At 38.7% G+C, this 22,470-nt stretch overlaps 1 protein-coding gene across 1 annotated transcript in view; it reads left to right on the top strand.

Annotated features, from left to right (window-relative positions):
• The window catches only part of L3MBTL1 (L3MBTL histone methyl-lysine binding protein 1), a 193,583-nt gene extending 174,502 nt beyond the window's left edge, over positions 1-19,081 (top strand). Inside the window, exons 16-20 of the mRNA XM_053715834.1 lie at positions 16,989-17,153; positions 17,661-17,710; positions 17,824-17,969; positions 18,434-18,496; positions 18,947-19,081. Of these exons, the coding sequence (XP_053571809.1) occupies positions 16,989-17,153; positions 17,661-17,710; positions 17,824-17,969; positions 18,434-18,496; positions 18,947-19,081 (559 nt within the window). The remainder of the gene's footprint in view (positions 1-16,988; positions 17,154-17,660; positions 17,711-17,823; positions 17,970-18,433; positions 18,497-18,946) is intronic.
• The last annotated feature ends 3,389 nt before the right edge of the window (positions 19,082-22,470 follow it).

Raw genomic sequence — 22,470 nt, 5'->3', positions numbered from 1 at the left:
CTTTGTTATATATCCTTTGTTGGCAATGACAGAGGTCAAACATTTTCTGTAAGTCTTCAGAAGGTTGTCACACACTGTTGCTGGTATGTTGGCCCATTCCTGCATGCAGATCTCCTCTAGAGCAGTGATGTTTTGGGGCTGTCGCTGGGAAACACAGACTTTCAACTCCCTCCAAAGGTTTTCTATGGGGTTGAGATCTGGAGACTGACTAGGCCACTCCAGGACCTTGAAATGCTTCTTACGAAGCCACTCCTTCATTGCCCGGGTGGTGTGTTTGGGATCATTGTCATGCTGAAAGACCCAGCCACATTTCATCTTCAATACCCTTGCTGATGGAAGGAGGTTTGCACTCAAAATCTCACGATACATGGCCCCATTCATTCTTTCATGTACATGGATCAGTCGTCCTGTTCCCTTTGCAGAGAAACAGCCCCAAAGCATGATGTTGCCACCCCCATGCTTCATAGTAAGTATGGTGTTCTTTGGTTGCAACTCAGCATTCTCTCTCCTCCAAACACGACGAGTTGTTTTTCTACCAAACAGTTCTACTTTGGTTTCATCTGACCATATGACATTCTCCCAATCCGCTTCTGGATCATCCAAATGCTCTCTAGCATATCCAGACGGGCCCAGACATGTACTGGCTTAAGCAGGGGGACACATCTGACACTGCAGGATCTGAGTCCCTGGCGTCATAGTGTGTTCTGATGGTAGCCTTTGTTACGTTGGTCCCAGCTCTCTGCAGGTCATTCACTAGGTCCCCCCGTGTGGTTCTGGGATGTTTGCTCACCGTTCTTGTGATCATTTTGACCCCATGGGGTGAGATCTTGCGTGGAGCCCCAGATTGAGGGAGATTATCAGTGGTCTTGTATGTCTTCCATTTTTCTAATTATTGCTACCACAGTTGATTTCTTCACACCAAGCTGCTTGTCTATTGCAGATTCAGTCTTCCCAGTCTGGTGCAGGTCTACAATTTAGTTTCTGGTGTCCTTCGACAGCTCTTTGGTCTTCACCATAGTGAAGTTTGGAGTGTGACTGTTTGAAGTTGTGGACAGGTGTCTTTTATACTGATAACAAGTTCAAACAGGTGCCATTAATACAGGTAAGGAGTGGAGGACAGAGCAGCCTCTTAAAGAAGAAGATATAGGTCTGTGAGAGCCAGAAATCTTGCTTGTTTGTAGGTGACCAAATACTTATTTTCCACCATAATTTGCAAATAAATTCTTTCCAAATCAGGCAATGTGATTGTCTGGATTTGTTTCCACATTTTGTCTCTCATAGTTGAGGTACAGGGAGTGCAGAATTATTAGGCAAATGAGTATTTTGACCACATCATCCTCTTTATGCATGTTGTCTTACTCGAAGCTGTATAGGCTCAAAAGCCTACTACCAATTAAGCATATTAGGTGATGTGCATCTCTGTAATGAGAAGGGGTGTGGTCTAATGACATCAACACCCTATATCAGGTGTGCATAATTATTAGGCAACTTCCTTTCCTTTGGCAAAATGGGTCAAAAGAAGGACTTGACAGGCTCAGAAAAGTCAAAAATAGTGAGATATCTTGCAGAGGGATGCAGTACTCTTAAAATTGCAAAGCTTCTGAAGCGTGATCATCGAACAATCAAGCGTTTCATTCAAAATAGTCAACAGGGTCGCAAGAAGCGTGTGGAAAAACCAAGGCGCAAAATAACTGCCCATGAACTGAGAAAAGTCAAGCGTGCAGCTGCCAAGATGCCACTTGCCACCAGTTTGGCCATATTTCAGAGCTGCAGCATCACTGGAGTGCCCAAAAGCACAAGGTGTGCAATACTCAGAGACATGGCCAAGGTAAGAAAGGCTGAAAGACGACCACCACTGAACAAGACACACAAGCTGAAACGTCAAGACTGGGCCAAGAAATATCTCAAGACTGATTTTTCTAAGGTTTTATGGACTGATGAAATGAGAGTAAGTCTTGATGGGCCAGATGGATGGGCCCGTGGCTGGATTGGTAAAGGGCAGAGAGCTCCAGTCCGACTCAGACGCCAGCAAGGTGGAGGTGGAGTACTGGTTTGGGCTGGTATCATCAAAGATGAGCTTGTGGGGCCTTTTCGGGTTGAGGATGGAGTCAAGCTCAACTCCCAGTCCTACTGCCAGTTTCTGGAAGACACCTTCTTCAAGCAGTGGTACAGGAAGAAGTCTGCATCCTTCAAGAAAAACATGATTTTCATGCAGGACAATGCTCCATCACACGCGTTCAAGAACTCCACAGCGTGGCTGGCAAGAAAGGGTATAAAAGAAGAAAATCTCCTTGTTCACCTGATCTGAACCCCATTGAGAACCTGTGGTCCATCATCAAATGTGAGATTTACAAGGAGGGAAAACAGTACACCTCTCTGAACAGTGTTTGGGAGGCTGTGGTTGCTGCTGCACGCAATGTTGATGGTGAACAGATCAAAACACTGACAGAATCCATGGATCGCAGGCTTTTGAGTGTCCTTGCAAAGAAAGGTGGCTATATTGGTCACTGATTTGTTTTTGTTTTGTTTTTGAATGTCAGAAATGTATATTTGTGAATGTTGAGATGTTATATTGGTTTCACTGGTAAAAATAAATAATTGAAATGGGTATATATTTGTTTTTTGTTAAGTTGCCTAATAATTATGCACAGTAATAGTCACCTGCACACACAGATATCCCCCTAAAATAGCTATAACTAAAAACAAACTAAAAACTACTTCCAAAACTATTCAGCTTTGATATTAATGAGTTTTTTGGGTTCATTGAGAACCTGGTTGTTGTTCAATAATAAAATTAATCCTCAAAAATACAACTTGCCTAATAATTCTGCACTCCCTGTATACCTATGATGAAAATTACAGGCCTCTCTCATCTTCTTAAGTGGGAGAACTTGCACAATTGGTGGCTGACTAAATACTTTTTTGCCCCACTGTATATCAATAAATGATGGTGCATACACTCTCTATAGACCAACTGGCGCTTTCTTATTGCCATATGCTTGCAGTAGTGCCATACAATGGCAATGTTTCAAGGTAAACGTCCTTTATTAGCTATATTATGACAATTAAATACCAGATGATGTATGTGTGCTCCAAAAGTGTCTGCTGCATTATAGTGGAAAAAATGACACTCTTATTTGTTATAGCATGTCATTTTATCACTACAGACCCTGCAAATCTATGTGTTTAACCCCTGCAAAGGCATATTGGGAGCCTCAGAGAATAGCTGGTCATGACTAGAAACTGCCACTGACCCAGTCAACAGCCCTAGTCCAATGACCCAGCTGTGCAACTAGCGCTGCTTAATGGGTCAGAAGCAGTTTCCACTCAGAACCAGAAGTTCTTTGTGGCTCCCAAACTGTACTTTAACAATGTGTTTAACCAATTTTTGGTGATTAAACACATAGATTTGCAGGGTAAATAGTGATAAAATGACATGCTCTAACAAATGAGAGCGTGTCATTTTGGTCACTATAATGGCCCTTTAATATATGAAACTATATATAAGTCACCAATGTGAGCCTAAAATGAAGGACTGAATGTGCACAGAAAAATCACAGTATTGCCACAAAAGGAGCTTAAGTAACTCCTTTGTCTTTATAAAAATAGAAAGTATGTCAACAAAGTATGCCAATAACTGGCTCAGCAAACACAAAGCATTAGAAAATCTTTCCAAAGTTCAGGAGGTGGAGTCAGAAAAAAGACAGAACTGTCAACTGTAACAATCTTGTGTTATTTCTGACAGCACATGACAGCAACAATTATTGTTATTAGTTCTTACTGTCTTTATAAGATGGATCTTAAAGAGACATAAAATTGTCATTTGACATGTGTACCAATGCATTTCAAATACAGTCAGAGGGGCTCTATGCAATATAATCACTGCAAAAATGCTTCAGAAATGCTAAAATGATACTTTCTAGTGAGCATACAACCTGCTGCTGACATGGCTGCAAGCTATATGCAAGCACAGTTGCTTCCTGTGTATGCTTAGAGTTCCCCTGTGATCACTGATGTCACATGACCAGACGTCAGGGAATTTCTGCATTAGTTTCTATAACACTTGTGTCTATATTACATAGGTACCACTGTTATAGATATTAACACTAGCTGAGCAAAAATAATAAAACTGAACCCTCAAACACTCACATGAACCCTATACGTGACCTCTCCCCACTGCAGATAAATATAATAGCTTACCTAAGATAAAAGAAACAGAGTAGGTGAACACAATGTAATTAAACTAAAGAATAAAAAGAATAAGAAGGAATCCTAGTGTTACACTTTCATACTAATAAATCCAGCGTCCAAAATAGTGAATGCTGTTGCCTGTAGCCATATTGGGTATTCCTTGTTGTGAAACAAATCAATGAATAATGATACGTTTCATTCTTTTCATTGTTTTCTAGGATGCAATTTTAAGCTTGCTTTCACATTATCTATGTACATGGAGAGTATTATATTATACGTATACCAACAGTGCCATAAACTTTACAGCAACATAAAAACTTTAAAATTACAAAGAATGAGAATGAAATATAACATATCATATATATCCATTCCTAAACAGATTTGAACCCAGGTTGCATTAATGTGAGCTCTAGGCATTACCACTAGTCTAAGTGGGATACCTACTAAGGGCTAGATTACAAGTGGTGTGCTATTTAGCGTTTTCACTCAGTGTAAACTTCGCTAGAAGGAAACTTTTTGCACGTGTGCATATTATAAGTTGAAAGTAATAACATATCTATGAACGGAACCCGACACGCACTAACCAAAAGACTTAACCGTGTTAACTTATTCTCCCCATAGACATCAATGAAGAGCGCAGAAGAAACAACCTAACACTTATTGTGTGCTAACCCGACAGGAGTTATTCATATTTCACATTCCAATGTTCTTCACACAGAAATGTTTTATTTTTATTGTAAATATATATTCCTACAGGGAGTGCAGAATTATTAGGCAAGTTGTATTTTTGAGGATTAATTTTATTATTGAACAACAACCATGTTCTCAATGAACCCAAAAAACTCATTAATATCAAAGCTGAATAGTTTTGGAAGTAGTTTTTAGTTTGTTTTTAGTTATAGCTATTTTAGGGGGATATCTGTGTGTGCAGGTGACTATTACTGTGCATAATTATTAGGCAACTTAACAAAAAACAAATATATACCCATTTCAATTATTTATTTTTACCAGTGAAACCAATATAACATCTCAACATTCACAAATATACATTTCTGACATTCAAAAACAAAACAAAAACAAATCAGTGACCAATATAGCCACCTTTCTTTGCAAGGACACTCAAAAGCCTGCCATCCATGGATTCTGTCAGTGTTTTGATCTGTTCACCATCAACATTGCGTGCAGCAGCAACCACAGCCTACCAGACACTGTTCAGAGAGGTGTACTGTTTTCCCTCCTTGTAAATCTCACATTTGATGATGGACCACAGGTTCTCAATGGGGTTCAGATCAGGTGAACAAGGAGGCCATGTCATTAGATTTTCTTCTTTTATACCCTTTCTTGCCAGCCACGCTGTGGAGTACTTGGACGTGTGTGATGGAGCATTGTCCTGCATGAAAATCATGTTTTTCTTGAAGGATGCAGACTTCTTCCTGTACCACTGCTTGAAAAAGGTGTCTTCCAGAAACTGGCAGTAGGACTGGGAGTTGAGCTTGACTCCATCCTCAACCCGAAAAGGCCCCACAAGCTCATCTTTGATGATACCAGCCCAAACCAGTACTCCACCTCCACCTTGCTGGCGTCTGAGTCGGACTGGAGCTCTCTGCCCTTTACCAATCCAGCCACGGGCCCATCCATCTGGCCCATCAAGACTCACTCTCATTTCATCAGTCCATAAAACCTTAGAAAAATCAGTCTTGAGATATTTCTTGGCCCAGTCTTGACGTTTCAGCTTGTGTGTCTTGTTCAGTGGTGGTCGTCTTTCAGCCTTTCTTACCTTGGCCATGTCTCTGAGTATTGCACACCTTGTGCTTTTGGGCACTCCAGTGATGTTGCAGCTCTGAAATATGGCCAAACTGGTGGCAAGTGGCATCTTGGCAGCTGCACGCTTGACTTTTCTCAGTTCATGGGCAGTTATTTTGCGCCTTGGTTTTTCCACACGCTTCTTGCGACCCTGTTGACTATTTTGAATGAAACGCTTGATTGTTCGATGATCACGCTTCAGAAGCTTTGCAATTTTAAGAGTACTGCATCCCTCTGCAAGATATCTCACTATTTTTGACTTTTTCTGAGCCTGTCAAGTCCTTCTTTTGACCCATTTTGCCAAAGGAAAGGAAGTTGCCTAATAATTATGCACACCTGATATAGGGTGTTGATGTCATTAGACCACACCCCTTCTCATTACAGAGATGCACATCATCTAATATGCTTAATTGGTAGTAGGCTTTCGAGCCTATAGAGCTTGGAGTAAGACAACATGCATAAAGAGGATGATGTGGTCAAAATACTCATTTGCCTAATAATTCTGCACTCCCTGTATATATCTGTATATACCTATATCTGTATATCTATTCCTATAGATATATTGGTATAGATATCTATTTTACATTAACATTATTATATATATATATATATATATATATATATATATATATATATATATATATATATATATATACAGGGAGTGCAGAATTATTAGGCAAGTTGTATTTTTGAGGATTAATTTTATTATTTAGCAACAACCATGTTCTCAATGAACCCAAAAAACTCATTAATATCAAAGCTGGATAGTTTTGGAAGTAGTTTTTAGTTTGTTTTTAGTTATAGCTATTTTAGGGGGATATCTGTGTGTGCAGGTGACTATTACTGTGCATAATTATTAGGCAACTTAACAAAAAACAAATATATACCCATTTCAATTATTTATTTTTACCATTGAAACCAATATAACATCTCAACATTCAAAAATATACATTTCTGACATTCAAAAACAAAACAAAAACAAATCAGTGACCAATATAGCCACCTTTCTTTGCAAGGACACTCAAAAGCCTGCCATCCATGGATTCTGTCAGTGTTTTGATCTGTTCACCATCAACATTGCGTGCAGCAGCAACCACAGCCTCCCAGACACTGTTCAGAGAGGTGTACTATTTTCCCTCCTTGTAAATCTCACATTTGATGATGGACCACAGGTTCTCAATGGGGTTCAGATCAGGTGAACAAGGAGGCCATGTCATTAGATTTTCTTCTTTTATACCCTTTCTTGCCAGCCACGCTGTGGAGTACTTGGACGCGTGTGATGGAGCATTGTCCTGCATGAAAATCATGTTTTTCTTGAAGGATGCAGACTTCTTCCTGTACCACTGCTTGAAGAAGGTGTCTTCCAGAAACTGGCAGTAGGACTGGGAGTTGAGCTTGACTCCATCCTCAACCCGAAAAGGCCCCACAAGCTCATCTTTGATTATACCAGCCCAAACCAGTACTCCACCTCCACCTTGCTGGCGTCTGAGTCGGACTAAAGCTCTCTGCCCTTTACCAATCCAGCCACGGGCCCATCCATCTGGCCCATCAAGACTCACTCTCATTTCATCAGTCCATAAAACCTTAGAAAAATCAGTCTTGAGATATTTCTTGGCCCAGTCTTGATGTTTCAGCTTGTGTGTCTTGTTCAGTGGTGGTCGTCTTTCAGCCTTTCTTACCTTGGCCATGTCTCTGAGTATTGCACACCTTGTGCTTTTGGACACTCCAGTGATGTTGCAGCTCTGAAATATGGCCAAACTGGTGGCAAGTGGCATCTTGGCAGCTGCACGCTTGACTTTTCTCAGTTCATGGGCAGTTATTTTGCGCCTTGGTTTTTCCACACGCTTCTTGCGACCCTGTTGACTATTTTGAATGAAACGCTTGATTGTTCGATGATCACGCTTCAGAAGCTTTGCAATTTTAAGAGTGCTGCATCCCTCTGCAAGCTATCTCACTATTTTTGTTTTTTCTGAGCCTGTCAAGTCCTTCTTTTGACCCATTTTGCCAAAGGAAAGGAAGTTGCCTAATAATTATGCACACCTGATATAGGGTGTTGATGTCATTAGACCACACCCCTTCTCATTACAGAGATGCACATCACTTAATATGCTTAATTGGTAGTAGGCTTTCGAGCCTATACAGCTTGGAGTAAGACAACATGTATAAAGAGGATGATGTGGTCAAAATACTAATTTGCCTAATAATTCTGCACTCCCTGTATATATATTTAATAATAAAAATTAAAAAAAATGACTATGTGAAGTGCATAGGAACGTAAAATATGCGTAACGTGCTTTAGGATTCGCGCTTTAGGTCTAATGCGGTGTCGGGTTAGCGCACATAAGGAATTAGCAATCTTAAAGCAATTTATTGAAATATTAAATATAAAATATTAAAAATTATTATACATACCGTAAAATTTTTTCTAAATAATCCATAGGATTTATATATATATATATATATATATATATATATATATATATATATATATATATATATATATATATATGTACAGTATATGTATATGTATGTATATGTATGTATATATATATATATATATATATATATATATATATATATATATATATATATATATATATATACAGTATATAACAGTATGTATAATAATATGTATAATTATTATTGATATTTTTTTACATTTTATATTTAATATTTCAAGAACACGCTTTCGGATGACTAATTCTTCATGTGCACTAAAGCAACATCGTGTTAGACATAAAGCGCAAAACCGAAGCACATTACGCATATTTTATATTCCTATGTTCTTCACATTGAATTTTTTTTTTAAAATTAAATATATATTTCTATATATATATATGATAATGTTAATGTAAAATAGATATCTATACCTATATATCGAATAGAAAGTATACAGACCGCACTCGCTGGGTTTCAGACAAACTTCAGTATTTCTTTATTCTGGTGACGTTTCAAGTATAATCTCCCCTTCCTCAGACTAGGGGGTACATTTATTAATGTGCGGACAGACATGATCCGCTATAGCGGATCATATCTGCCGCACATCGATAAATGCCGACAGCATACGATGTCTGCATTTATTATTGCACCAGCAGTTCTTGTGAACTGCTGGTGCAATACCACCCCCTGCAGATTCAGCCCGATTGTATTAGATTGGGCGGATTGCTGTCCGCCACCTCAGAGGTGGCGGACGAGTTAAGGAGCAGCGGTCTTAGGACCGCTGCTTCTTAACTTCTGCTGCAGCCGGAACTGAAGTGGAGTGGGTCAGAGGCAGCATCTGCTGCTTCATAAATAGACCCATAGGAATGAATATACAGGATATACATATATATATATTCTTCAACAAACTACAAGAGGAGAACAAGGACCATCAAAAATTTCTTAAGGCCCTGTATAGATAGGGAATCAAGCACTCTTTTTTTATAAAAAATAGCTAAAAAATGTAGCTAAATTAAACAATTGGAATGAATCTCTGACCAGTACAATCACTGAGAACAAAAAATAATTTATTAATAGTACAGAAAGAAGTAAATCCTAACTGTCTAAACATAGCAATAGGCCAGTTGTGCGCTGGCCTCGGGTATATGTTAGCAACACAAAGTAAAGTATGTTGAACAAACAATATAGTACATGTGGCCAATTAAAACCCTGAAGATGTGCACATCATAATCATAATATTGGCAAAAATACAATCCAAAGACACCTAGTACACTGCTACACCCAAGCTGTACACGGTACCCAAGTCAATACAAGGGATACATACCGGACAGGTAAATTTTTAGGGATCTAAGTAGTGATAGGTGCTTTGTAAAGATTTCAGGAACAACAATAATGGCAGTATAGCAACAATTACAAAGAATTACATACAAGTATGAAGAATAGCTATTGCAATGTTATTAGCAATAAGATAGATAGTGAGTTATATGCAAGTATGAAGAATAGCTATTGCAATGGTTATTAGCAATAAGATAGATAGTGGAACATAGTAATACATCCTCCATAATGAATTGCCTCGGTACAGCAGTTACATAGAGACACAGCAGTTTACATAGAGATGCCTGCATATATTGAGATACAATTCTCACAAGAGTGTATTGCTGAAGAAAACAACCAAATCACACCAGGATGATTTTCCACATATAGCGGTATTGTCTTCAGCCAGACTTTAGCAAAATGGGATAAGTGCTGCCAAAGCTGCATGCGTGTTAGTAAAGCATAGTACTTCTTATTGCTGAAGATGTTGTGTGAAAGCAGCAAACAAGCCAAATGAGCAGTGGGAGTCAGTCCAGGCTAACCCCCCATCAAGTGAAAGCAGCTATATTCCTGTGTTAAACCATAAGCATGCACTTATCTGATTCTGGAGGTGTCCACAATTGAGGTCCGCTGTTTGTTACCGGTTGCCTCCTGAAATACTGCCTTGTAATTGAGTCCCATGAAACAGTTTGCTGAGCCAGTTGAATGCTGCACGCTGAGACTGCAGCGTGGTAGGACTGTGTGCTTACTTCCTGGTTGGTCACATGTGCGTCTGTGATCCAATGCCTACGATCCTGATCGTTTCACCCACAATGCCAAATGATAGGCGGGGCTTCCTCAGGGCGGATGGATCTTAGCCCTGCTGGGAGGGAATATATCCACAAAGACTCCTCCCAGTTTTAACCAATTATGTACCTTAATCTTGATGCTAAACAATGTGTAACATACATACCAAACCTAACTAATTCTAAAGAAGAAGGAAGTAACTAGCAAAAAAGTTGATGAGACATAATAAGTCAAATTAGTTAATGACGTTCACAGTTGCAAATAAAAAAAATAAAAAAATTAAAAAAAATGAAAAAATGAAAAACAAAAGATAAGCAAAAGAATGAAATAAGTAATCTTTAATTAAAATTGAAACTAAAATTAGAAACTCAGGGAGCAAGTAATGATGTTAGAAAGCTATTCATATTCATAACATCCAAATACTCTAATATACATGAATATTATAATAGAAAGGGGCTTTTTTAGATGAAACTAGCCATATCCAACTTTTCATTAAGACCAACTGGCGAAAGAGTGTTCAAAGTAAATATCCACTTACACTCTTTTTGGAACAGACATTTATCATTGTCCCCCCCTCTTCCATGCACAATACCTTTGTCTATACCTGTAAAGCGTAGACAACCTGGGTTGCTGTTATGTACAGCTTGATAATGTCTCGCAATGCTGCTAGATTGTATTTTACCTTTTATATCGTCCCTATGTTCCTTTATACAATCTTTAAAGATATGTTTCGTTTTGCCCACATAAAACGCCGGGCAAGAACATTCCAGGAGATACACAACCCCTTCCGTATTGCAATTGAAGAAGTAATTAATCTGAAAAGATTTTTTACTATTGCCAGAAAATGTCTTGGTCCTTTTCATAAAATCACACGTCACACACTTTCCACAAGGAAAGTTGCCATTAGGGATGTGCTTCTTAAGCCAATTTCCTTCTTTTTCTGTGGGTTTAAATTGGCTCGAGACCAGGTTATCTTTGAGATTTTTTGCTCTTTTTGCTGTAAGGCTGGGATAAGTCCCAACTTCTTCAGCAATATTGCCATCACTTAAAAGGATTGGCCAATGCTTATTAAGAACTGACTTAATGGTTTGCCAATGACAATTATAAGTCGTGGTTAATCGTATTACTGACTTTGTTTGTTTAGTCCTCTTGAACAGGAGATCATCTCTATCAATTTTTCTTGCTTGAATCATAGCTTTTTTAATCTTATGCCGTGAATAGCCACGTTCAAGAAACCTATCTTGCATGAGCTTTCCATGTTCCTCAAATTTCTCTTTCGACGAGCAATTGCGGCGTAGCCGAAGAAATTGTCCTTTAGGAATTCCTCCTGTAAGGTGTCGGGGATGGTGACTGCTTGCCATTAACAGGCTATTAGTAGCCGTAGCCTTTCTAAAATTTTCAGTGACCAACATATTGTTCACATTTTTGACCTTAATGTCAAGAAAATCAATCTCAGATTTACTAAAGTGCATAGTAAGTCGTATATTTAGATAATTTTGGTTCAAACTATTGACAAACTGCAATAATTCCACTTGATCACCCTCCCAAATGAGGAATACATCGTCCACAAATCTCAGCCAGAAATTGACATGTTTAGTGAACAAATCATGTTGATAAACTGAATCCATCTCCCATTTGCCTAAATGTAAACAGGCGTATGTGGGGGCACATGTGGCCCCCATGGCTGTTCCTCTCAATTGTTTGTAAATTCTGTTATTAAACATGAAAACATTGTTATTGAGAATGAATCTTAGAAGGTCAACAATGAGCTCAGTATGTTTGGAAAATTTTGTACCTCTGCTTGACAGGAAACTTTCACAGGCTTTTATACCAGTATCATGTGGGATACTGGAATAAAGTCCCTCTACGTCCATTGTCACTAAAAGTGATTCTTTGTCAACTGGCATCCCATTGATTTTTTTCAAAAAAGTCAGTTGTGTCAAGAACAAATGACGGTAAAGTCACCAAAAAAGGACGCAGAGCATGATCAATAAAGTGACCTACATGTTCAACCAGACTCCCGATGCCAGAAATGATGGGACGTCCAGGCGGATTCTTAATGTTCTTATGAATCTTAGGTATACAGTAAAATATAGGCATAACTGGATTGTCTACCATCAAATAACCAAATTCTGTATTAGTAATTGTCCCATCATTTCTGGCATCGTTCAAAATTGTGAAAAGTTTTGATTGCAAGGTAGGCAGAGGGTTGAAGTCAAGTTTCAGATATTGATCTTTATCTGACAATTGTCTCATTACCTCCTTGCAATACATAGTTTCATCCCATAGAACGACATTGCCCCCCTTATCCGCTGATTTGTACACAACGTTGGGGGCCGTTTTTAACTCTTTCAGAGCTTTTCGTTCTTTCTTGGTCAAGTTGTCATCAACAATGCCACTCAGTGGCAGTTCCTGTATCTCCCTTTCAACCAGTTTAACAAATAAGTTAACTGCAGGAGAGAAAGAAAGTTGCGGCATATAAGTGGATCTTTTCTTAAAATGAGAAGATAATTTAAAAGGTAAATCTATCTCTGACGCTAGAAAAGAATCTTCATCAGAGGTCGATTCCTGATATAATTCATTAAGGTCCTGTTGGGGGGTTAGCCTGGACTGACTCCCACTGCTCATTTGGCTTGTTTGCTGCTTTCACACAACATCTTCAGCAATAAGAAGTACTATGCTTTACTAACACGCATGCAGCTTTGGCAGCACTTATCCCATTTTGCTAAAGTCTGGCTGAAGACAATACCGCTATATGTGGAAAATCATCCTGGTGTGATTTGGTTGTTTTCTTCAGCAATACACTCTTGTGAGAATTGTATCTCAATATATGCAGGCATCTCTATGTAAACTGCTGTGTCTCTATGTAACTGCTGTACTGAGGCAATTCATTATGGAGGATGTATTACTATGTTCCACTATCTATCTTATTGCTAATAACCATTGCAATAGCTATTCTTCATACTTGCATGTAACTCACTATCTATCTTATTGCTAATAACCATTGCAATAGTTATTCTTCATGCTTGCATGTAACTCACTATCTATCTTATTGCTAATAACCATTGCAATAGCTATTCTTCATACTTGTATGTAATTCTTTGTAATTGTTGCTATACTGCCATTATTGTTGTTCCTGAAATCTTTACAAAGCACCTATCACTACTTAGATCCCTAAAAATTTACCTGTCCGGTAATTATCCCTTGTATTGACTTGGGTACCGTGTACAGCTTTTGTGTAGCAGTGTACTAGGTGTCTTTGGATTGTATTTTTGCCAATATTATGATTATGATGTGCACATCTTCAGGGTTTTAATTGGCCACATGCACTATATTGTTTGTTCAACATACTTTACTTTGTGTTGCTAACATATACCCGAGGCCAGCGCACAACTGGCCTATTGCTATGTTTAGACAGTTAGGATTTACTTCTTTCTGTACTATTAATAAATTATTTTTTGTTCTCAGTGATTGTACTGGTCAGAGATTCATTCCAATTGTTTAATTTAGCTACATTTTTTAGCTATTTTTTATTAAAAAAAAAGAGTGCTTGATTCCCTATCTATACAGGGCCTTAAGAAATTTTTGATGGTCCTTGTTCTCCTCTTGTAGTTTGTTGAAGAATATTTTTTTATAGGGTCTGCACCACATTAAAATTATAATCTAGCATAACATTAATGTTTTCTAAAGTTTGATAAAATTGTTTTTGGAAAAAGACACATTTATAGTAGCCATTTGTCCTGTACCCTTTTTGTTTTTTTATACATATATATATATATATATATATATATATATATATATATATATATATATATATATATATATATATTGAAATATATATTTACAATATATAAAAAAATTCTGTATGTGAAGAATATTGGAATGTAAAATATGTACAGTAAATATACAGTAAAACCCAAATACATAAATACATTTATACATAAATATATATATAGTATATTCAGTATCTCACAAAACTGAGTACACCCTTCACATTTTTGTAAATATTTTATTATATCTTTTCATGTGACAACACTAAAGAAATGACACTTTGCTACAATGTAAAGTAGTAAGTGTACAGCCTGTATAACAATGTAAATTTGCTGTCCCCTCAAAATAACTCAACACACAGCCATTAATGTCTAAACCGTTGGCAACAAAAGTGAGTACACCCCTAGGTGGAAATGTTCAAATTGGGCCCAAAGTGTCAATATTTTGTGTGGCCGCCATTATTTTTCAGCACTGCCTTAACCCTCTTGGGCATGGAGTTCACCAGAGTTAACAGGTTGCATATAAACAATTTGACACACTCCAGCATGTAAAACATATCACTGGAACACATTAAAGCAGAGTCTAAATTAAAGTAAAATGTCCCTTTAAATGCTTACTTGTCGTTCCGTTCATGCTCCATTTACATTTTACATTTTCTGTTCTAATAAAAAGTTACAAATATATCTCAAATCACAATTAAACCAAGAAACAGTTGATTTATGATTGCACGTGTTTATACAGTTGTAATTAATATTATTCAACCCCTATTGCAAATTCAGTTTATTGTCATAATTTACAGACTTTCAGACTGTTTGCACTGAACAAATCAAACAAAAGCCATTGAAATAACTCAAGTCAACGAATGCTTTAAGTGGTTTCCGCACATTCAACTGAAAATGCAACTTTAAATGAATTCTGAAATCTCAAAGTTATTCAACCCCTTCATGACAAGCATCTGTAGTACTTAGTACAGCACCATTTTTGCTGTTATGACTTGCTGCAAACAAGATGCATAGCCAGATACCAGCTTCTGGCGGTGTCCCTGAGGAATCTTAGCCCATTCCTCATGAGTAATTCAGTAATATTCTTGGGTTTTGCATGCTGTAACCGCATTTTTCAAATCCCACCAGAGATTTTCTATGGGGTTCAAGTCAGGTGACTGTGATAGCCATTGTTGAATCTCCCAGGACTTCTTCTGCAACCAAGCCTTGGTGGAATTTGAGGTGTGCTTGAGATCATTGTCCTGTTGGAAGGTCCAATGACGCCCCAAGCTTCATCTCCCTCACAGATGGAATGACGTTTTCTCCTAGGATTTCCTTATACTTCAAAGAATCAATCTTGCCTTCCACACACTGCAGGTTGCCAGTGCCAGAGGATGCAAAGCAGTCCCAGAGCATTACCGAGCCACCACCATGCTTAACTCTAGGCAGAGTGTTTTTTTCAGCGTATACTTCATTCTTCTTCCTCCAGACATACCGCTGATTCATCATGCTGAAAAGTTCCAGTTTTGTTTCATCACTCCACAGAACAGAATCCCAAAACATCTGTGGCTCATTTATATGATTTTGAGCATATTGCCAACTTGTCATGTGCTTTTGGGTCAGTAGTCGCCTACGTCTTGGAGTTCTACCATGAAAACCTTCTGTGCCTTACTATGCAAACTGAAACATCAGTGCCTGTTGCCACTAAGTCTTGCTGCAGGTCTTTTGCAGTCACTCAAGGGTTTTCCTCAACTTGCCTTTTCAGAAATCTGGTTGCAGCCGCTTATAGCTTCCTTTTTCTGCCCCATCCAGGTAGTGTAACCACTGTTCCTTTAACTTTGAATTTGCAAACTATGCTTCCAACAGTGTCTCTAGGAACATTCAGTGCATTTGCTATCTTTTTGTATTCTGTTCCTTGTTTGTGAAGGGCGACGATCTCTTCTCTTAACTTTTTGGACCATTCTTATGGGTTAGCCATATTTCTACCATGTAGTCAAACGTGACACTCAACAAACGTAAAGTAAACTATGAGAAAAATCTCTCTTCTCATAGTTTACTTTGGTTTACATAATTCGGAAAAAACATCCTATCTGCATTTATAATTTGGGCAGATTAACTCATTAAAATAGTGGAGCTTTTAATAGAATGGAATAGCAGGATTCCTAAGCAGTGCTTGCTCTATAACCTGGACTATGTGGGACCATGAGACCTAGATGGCATTTCAATTGGGTCCCACACAGGGAAATTATCTTCAAATGGGTTTCATCAGCTGGATATTAGCATGATCTCAAGTTAAATTTTAATCTGCTGACATTTGAGACTAATGACTATGGTTGAGTTTAGACTGTAGTGGACATAGAGTTGAGGGTGGCATCATGTCATTCTTAGACCCAGGTAGTGAGCCGGGCCTAGATCTAAGACATCACATTATAACCTTCTCTCATTGTTGAAGCTTGGTTACGTGGAGAAACCCCCAAAAAAGAGCTGTACCTCTATAAGTAAAACACAAATGTGTGTGTCTTTGGCCATGTCTTGTATTCAGTTGATATTACAGCTGGACAGAAAGATGAGAAAGGCAATATGAATTAAAAAAAGTCAAACATCTCATAATAAGCACTAGTGTTAGAGCTTCTATGTTTTTACTGACCCCAATGGTATTTCTTTCTCACGTTCACGTTGTTGCTTCTTTATTGTGTCACACAGGAAGTGCCCTACTCCAGGATGTGATGGCTCAGGGCATGTTACTGGCAGGTTTACTGCCCACCACTGTTTGTCCGGCTGTCCTCTGGCTGAACGGAACCAACAACCACCCCGTAGTAGGAATTCCATCCCATTTACACCACGCAGAAAATCCCGACACCATGGCAGGTAATGGTGAGGCTACAAATTTAAAGTAAGGATATTAGCATATTATAGTTAAATGGGCATGAAAGTCAAAATTAAATTATCATGATACATCATATAATTAAAAAAAAAACAAAACTTTCCAATATACTTTTTTTCGGAAATTTACGTTTACTTACTTTCTCTTGGTATCCTTTGTTAAAACTTAGATCCTTTCCATGACAGAACACCTAGGCAGGCTCAGGAGCGTTAACATGTCTTGAGCAACTTACTGTATGTATGACATTGTTACAAATTTTTCTGCCATATTGTGCTCAAACCACAAGCATGCTACTGAGCCTACCTAGGTATATTCGTATGAGACGTTTAAACAAATGATACTGACAGAAAAAAGGGAATTTGATAATAGAAGTAAATAGAAAAGTTTGTTTTTAATTATTTGCTCAATCTGAATCATGAACGTTTAACTTTGACTTTCATGTCCCTTTAAATAAATTGCAATATAACAAATCTGTGTCTTCCATCTTCTAGGATTGGACGCCCTCCCAAATACCGGAGGGTCCAACAAGACAGTTTCAAGGGTATGTAACCCTCCACTATGCTCTGTTTCGCTTATTGTATTGCTCCATATTGACAGTCCTTCTATATAACCACTTGTGTATCCTCTCACTATTTTATTACACGCTGTCTGCAGACACGGTGCATCAATCCCTCTTTATGTCTGCTCTGTCTGTGCACCCGGATCGTGCACTAGCTCACTGCTGGGAGCAACACTGCCGTCTTCTGCCTGGGGTGGCTGGAATCAGTGCCAGAACTGTGTCCAAGTGGAGCACAGAAGAGGTGACTTTTGCAATGTTCCTGCATGGGATGGACAGTCACCATGACTCTTCTGTCTATGTCACTTTGTCATCATGTGATGGAAGGGAAAGTTCCATGTTCCATAGTGTTATTTCAACTGTTTCTGTCATCCTTTGGAGGGAGGGAACAACTCTATGTCCTATAGTTTCCTTATGTCAATATCAACAGTGGTGGTGGGGGGTGACTTTGTGTCTCATAGTTCCTTTTGTATTGTCTATGTCACTGTGTCACCCTGCAATGGGACAAACTCAAAGTTCAATAGTAAAATTTTGCCTGTGATGGGAAGTACAGACATGTTTTGTATCCTTTGTATCCCTTAAATGTATGTCTCTGTGTCAACCTGCAGTCGGAGGGGCAGGGTCCATGTCTTACAGCTCCCATCTATTTGCCACTTCACTGCACAGAAGGACCACAAATAGCAACTACTGACCTTTCTGCTATTACAGGTTTTTAGTTTTATACAGACATTGACAGGATGTGAGGACCAGGCCAGGCTGTTCAGAGAAGAGGTGAGAGGGAGTCTATTCAACAGAGAAAGCCAAGCTGCAAAGCACCCAACCCTGTTACTGCATCTCCATTCTGCTTACATACCTCATTACTGTATCTATGGTGATCCCATGCACACCTGTCTCTGCATGTGGTATTGCTATGCACATATATTCCTTCTGTCCCTGTAATAAGTCACACACAATTCTACCACAACATCTTCATCCTGCAATGCGCCCTTTTATTCTGATCCTATACTGACTACACACATTGTGCCGCTACGAGTCCTAATCCTGCAATGCACACCTTTATACTATTCCTGCATCACACCCATCTACCACAACATCCCCAAACCTTGCATGTTATTGATGTACTCCAAAAAGGCAGCCCCTCCATTCCAGCCTGCATCAATCTTTGTTATAATCATACTACCCACACACAAGGTTTCTCTATACCTCGCTCTTTTCCTGCAGATGATAGATGGAGAGGCTCTCCTGCTTCTCACGCAGACGGATATAGTAAAAATACTATGTATTAAACTTGGACCAGCTGTCAAGATTTTCAATTCTATCCTCATGTTTAAAAACACAGAAGAGTTCATGGACTGACCATCACCTACAAGATTCAACTCCCTGTACGCTCCATTACTGCCTGGGAGTCTACAGTTCAATGTAAAAAAAATATATGACGCAGACCCTTTTAACGGAAGAAAAATAAAATTCCCATTATAATTGCGTTATTAAATTATTACCCCTTGTAGAGACATGGACATCTTCATATCTTCGTAATATGTTTTTAATCAAGCAAATTAATTACCCGTGTTAAAATAGTTTTGTTTGCATGAAAAATGTCAGGTAAAATCTGTTTAAACAAATCATATGGAAGGAGTATGGCCACATAAGAGAAAAGCTCCGTGGCATACTAGGCTAATATTCCTAAACCTACATAAGAAGGCTCATGCAGAAATAAAGAAAAACATCTCACCCAGCATTTAACAACCTAGGACATAGATCAGGTCGTACTGAAAATTTATAAGAGGCCAGTTTCAACTTGACAGCAGTGGGTCTCCCGACCATAGCTCTTACCGACGAAGCCCGGGAATAGCCTCCTTCCTCCATCTCCCAGAGCTCACGGCACACTGGAGGACATAAGAAGAGGTACTCATTTATACACATGAAAGGGGCCAAATGTGGAAAGACATCGACTAGGCGAGACCAGCAGCCGACATACAGGGTATGAGAGACGCTTAGTAAAAGCCGCCATCTTGTATTTCAGACACGTGCTATCTTAACGGCTCGGACACCACTAAAAACAATGGAGGAGTTCTACTTGACCCTACATGACCTACGTAATGCATTTGAACAAGACATGGCTAACAAATTTGCTGACCTTATCTCTACGGTCCGATCTGCGACTGCAGGGGGCTGCCCAAATTACCCGGACCCAGAAATGCCCAGATATCGACCAGAAATGTAATGGCAATGGAGCAGTCTATGTCTTGTCCTGAAGCACAGCTATCTCAGAAAAGTTTAGGCAGAGAAGAAGACAAGGCTTACACATCCTCTCCTTGTATCATGAACCTAACAGCCGTTAGATTACCTCTATAAGACGCCTGTTCGGTATAGACTGGGGCACATACGGAACATGGCACTCCAGAGTTACATTACCTTGGCTTGATTTATGACAAGGAAGGTATAGCAGGTTGTCCCGGTCATGGGTTAAAAAGCTGGTCTTTTATTACCAGAACAGAGGTGTCGAGGCAGCTTGGATCCCAGCAGTCCATGGATAACGATCTTCGAGAGCCCGAAAAGGAATCTAGTTTAAAGTTCAGGCCGCTCTGGAGAGCCGGAGTGGGCTGATCCAACCACTATGCTGTGGCCCTTAGACGGTCCCCGAACTCGGCAACAAGATTCAAAATTACTTTTACAAGCTTTACATCTCAGTCGTCTATAAGAACATTTATGTTTGAAGCCAGACTGAACTCACTCCTCATATAAGCTGCGTGACTGTATTCACTGTACACTGTTTAGATAGATATAAATCTGGAATTGGTTAACATACTCTCACTTTTCCCTTTGCGGCTCTTAAAACTCCTTTTTACTAACCTGTTTACTAAGCATTATAAATAATATATCTATGATGGAAGTTGAATACTTTCATAGCCTGTTTGAGTTTTGTTTTTGGTTAGTGTTGTAATTGATATGTGCTATTTTCTCACTATATTTATTATCTAGGTTGTGGAGCGTATTAACCTGTCATAATATAATTAACATGTCATAGCAAACAGAAAAATCTTACATAGGTTAGAACGCGTTTTCTCAGTCCTACAGCATCTAATATTGGACCCAAATACCCTCAACAGATTAATAATTAGTTCTGAGCCACCCCCTCGGTTGAAAAAATAGAGGTTTATATGGACTGATAAACACAATGGTTTCATAATAGTAAATCCTGCATATTTGTACTCATCCTATTACCGACCTACAGTAGCAATACTATGTGGCTGGTTATCCCACCCTAGCTTATTTCAGACCTATCTATTCATTACTGCTCAGTGTCAGAGATGTTTCTATATGTTATATCTTGCCTGTTCTTACCTCCATTCACATATTAAGAGACCTGAGATAGGTCATGTGGTCCCTCCATTCAACAGTTTTTTTTTTTCTTTAAATATGTTGGTACCTCATCTGTAGTCCAGCTGTTTGCATTGCCTCTCTTCTTTATTTTATGAGGCATTATACACTCATCTATATAATCCAGCCCTGACTATGTATAAGCTACACCTACTACAAACAAAACACAGATACAAACATGCCCTACTCTACTTTACTGCACAGCTCCCAGAGAGATATTTATGGACCTCCTATCAATTTTGGTCACTGCTATATATAATCCTTTACCTTACCCTCCAATGTGTTACCAACAAGCAGAATATAACTTAGATATAATTATTTTTCTAAGCTTACTGTTGGACATACACATGCTATAAGTGAGGATATGGGTGAATGTCCCTCTCTAGTCTGATATATAACTATGTTACAGCCCATTCTTATGTTCTATTATATATAACACTCATAACACTACCAGAGTTCCAGCCCCTATAGAGTAACTATACTCATACTACCCTTGCTAACTTGATATACCTCTACAGACCCAGAATCACTTTATCTCGCATGAGTCATTAGGTCTAGTCATTATCTCCCATACAATATACATTACCTGCATATTTCCTTCAATATGCCTCCCCAATAGTCCTTATTTCAGTTACTATGGTTGCTTATACTTATTTAATTTTATTCTGCACTAGTTTCTACCTGTTTCTTTAAGTACATGTTACTCTTATCTGAAATCCAGCTATATTGGCAGTCACTTTAGAGGGTTCTAATCTAGGGCATCTTTTGCTGAGACAGAGACCTTAGGGAGTCATAATATGGGGTTGTCTCCCTCTTACAACTATATTAGCGGGTACTTGTCTATTAAAGTTTATACTTTTACTACCAAGCTTCAGATCAGTACATGAAGATCCAGTTATTCCAATCTGGGGTGTACATTCACATAAACAGGCTCAAGACATATCTCAATGTAGTAGACAATTGCTTGATGGGAGATAATAGAATATGTATATTTTACTTAACTTTTACCTCACATAATTTGCTCCTAGATGCCTCCAATAGTGCAATAGTGTAGTCATTACATGTTATCAAGAGCACTAATCTCAGTATCTTACTACTATCAAATGGTTGTGGTAATACTATTGTATATCCAGCTCTTGATATTCATCAACTTTAGAGAACAAGCCCTATTGTATTGCCTTTGATATCTGGATTGGATTATGTTTTTTCCCCCTCCCCGTCATGCAAATAGAAAATTACCCCTCCTAGAACTTACTCCTATAGGCACATAATGTGACCTCTACTCACTCCCTGTGCCATATTACTCTACCGTCTTAGAAGACTCCGCTCCGACCCACCCTCCCCTCACCTAATTTCGAACGGCT

This window comes from Bombina bombina, chromosome 1 (genome assembly GCF_027579735.1).
Source record: "Bombina bombina isolate aBomBom1 chromosome 1, aBomBom1.pri, whole genome shotgun sequence".
Lineage (NCBI taxonomy): Eukaryota > Metazoa > Chordata > Amphibia > Anura > Bombinatoridae > Bombina > Bombina bombina.
Note: the sequence above shows the minus strand (reverse complement) of the source record. Positions and strands in the feature narration are given on the sequence as shown.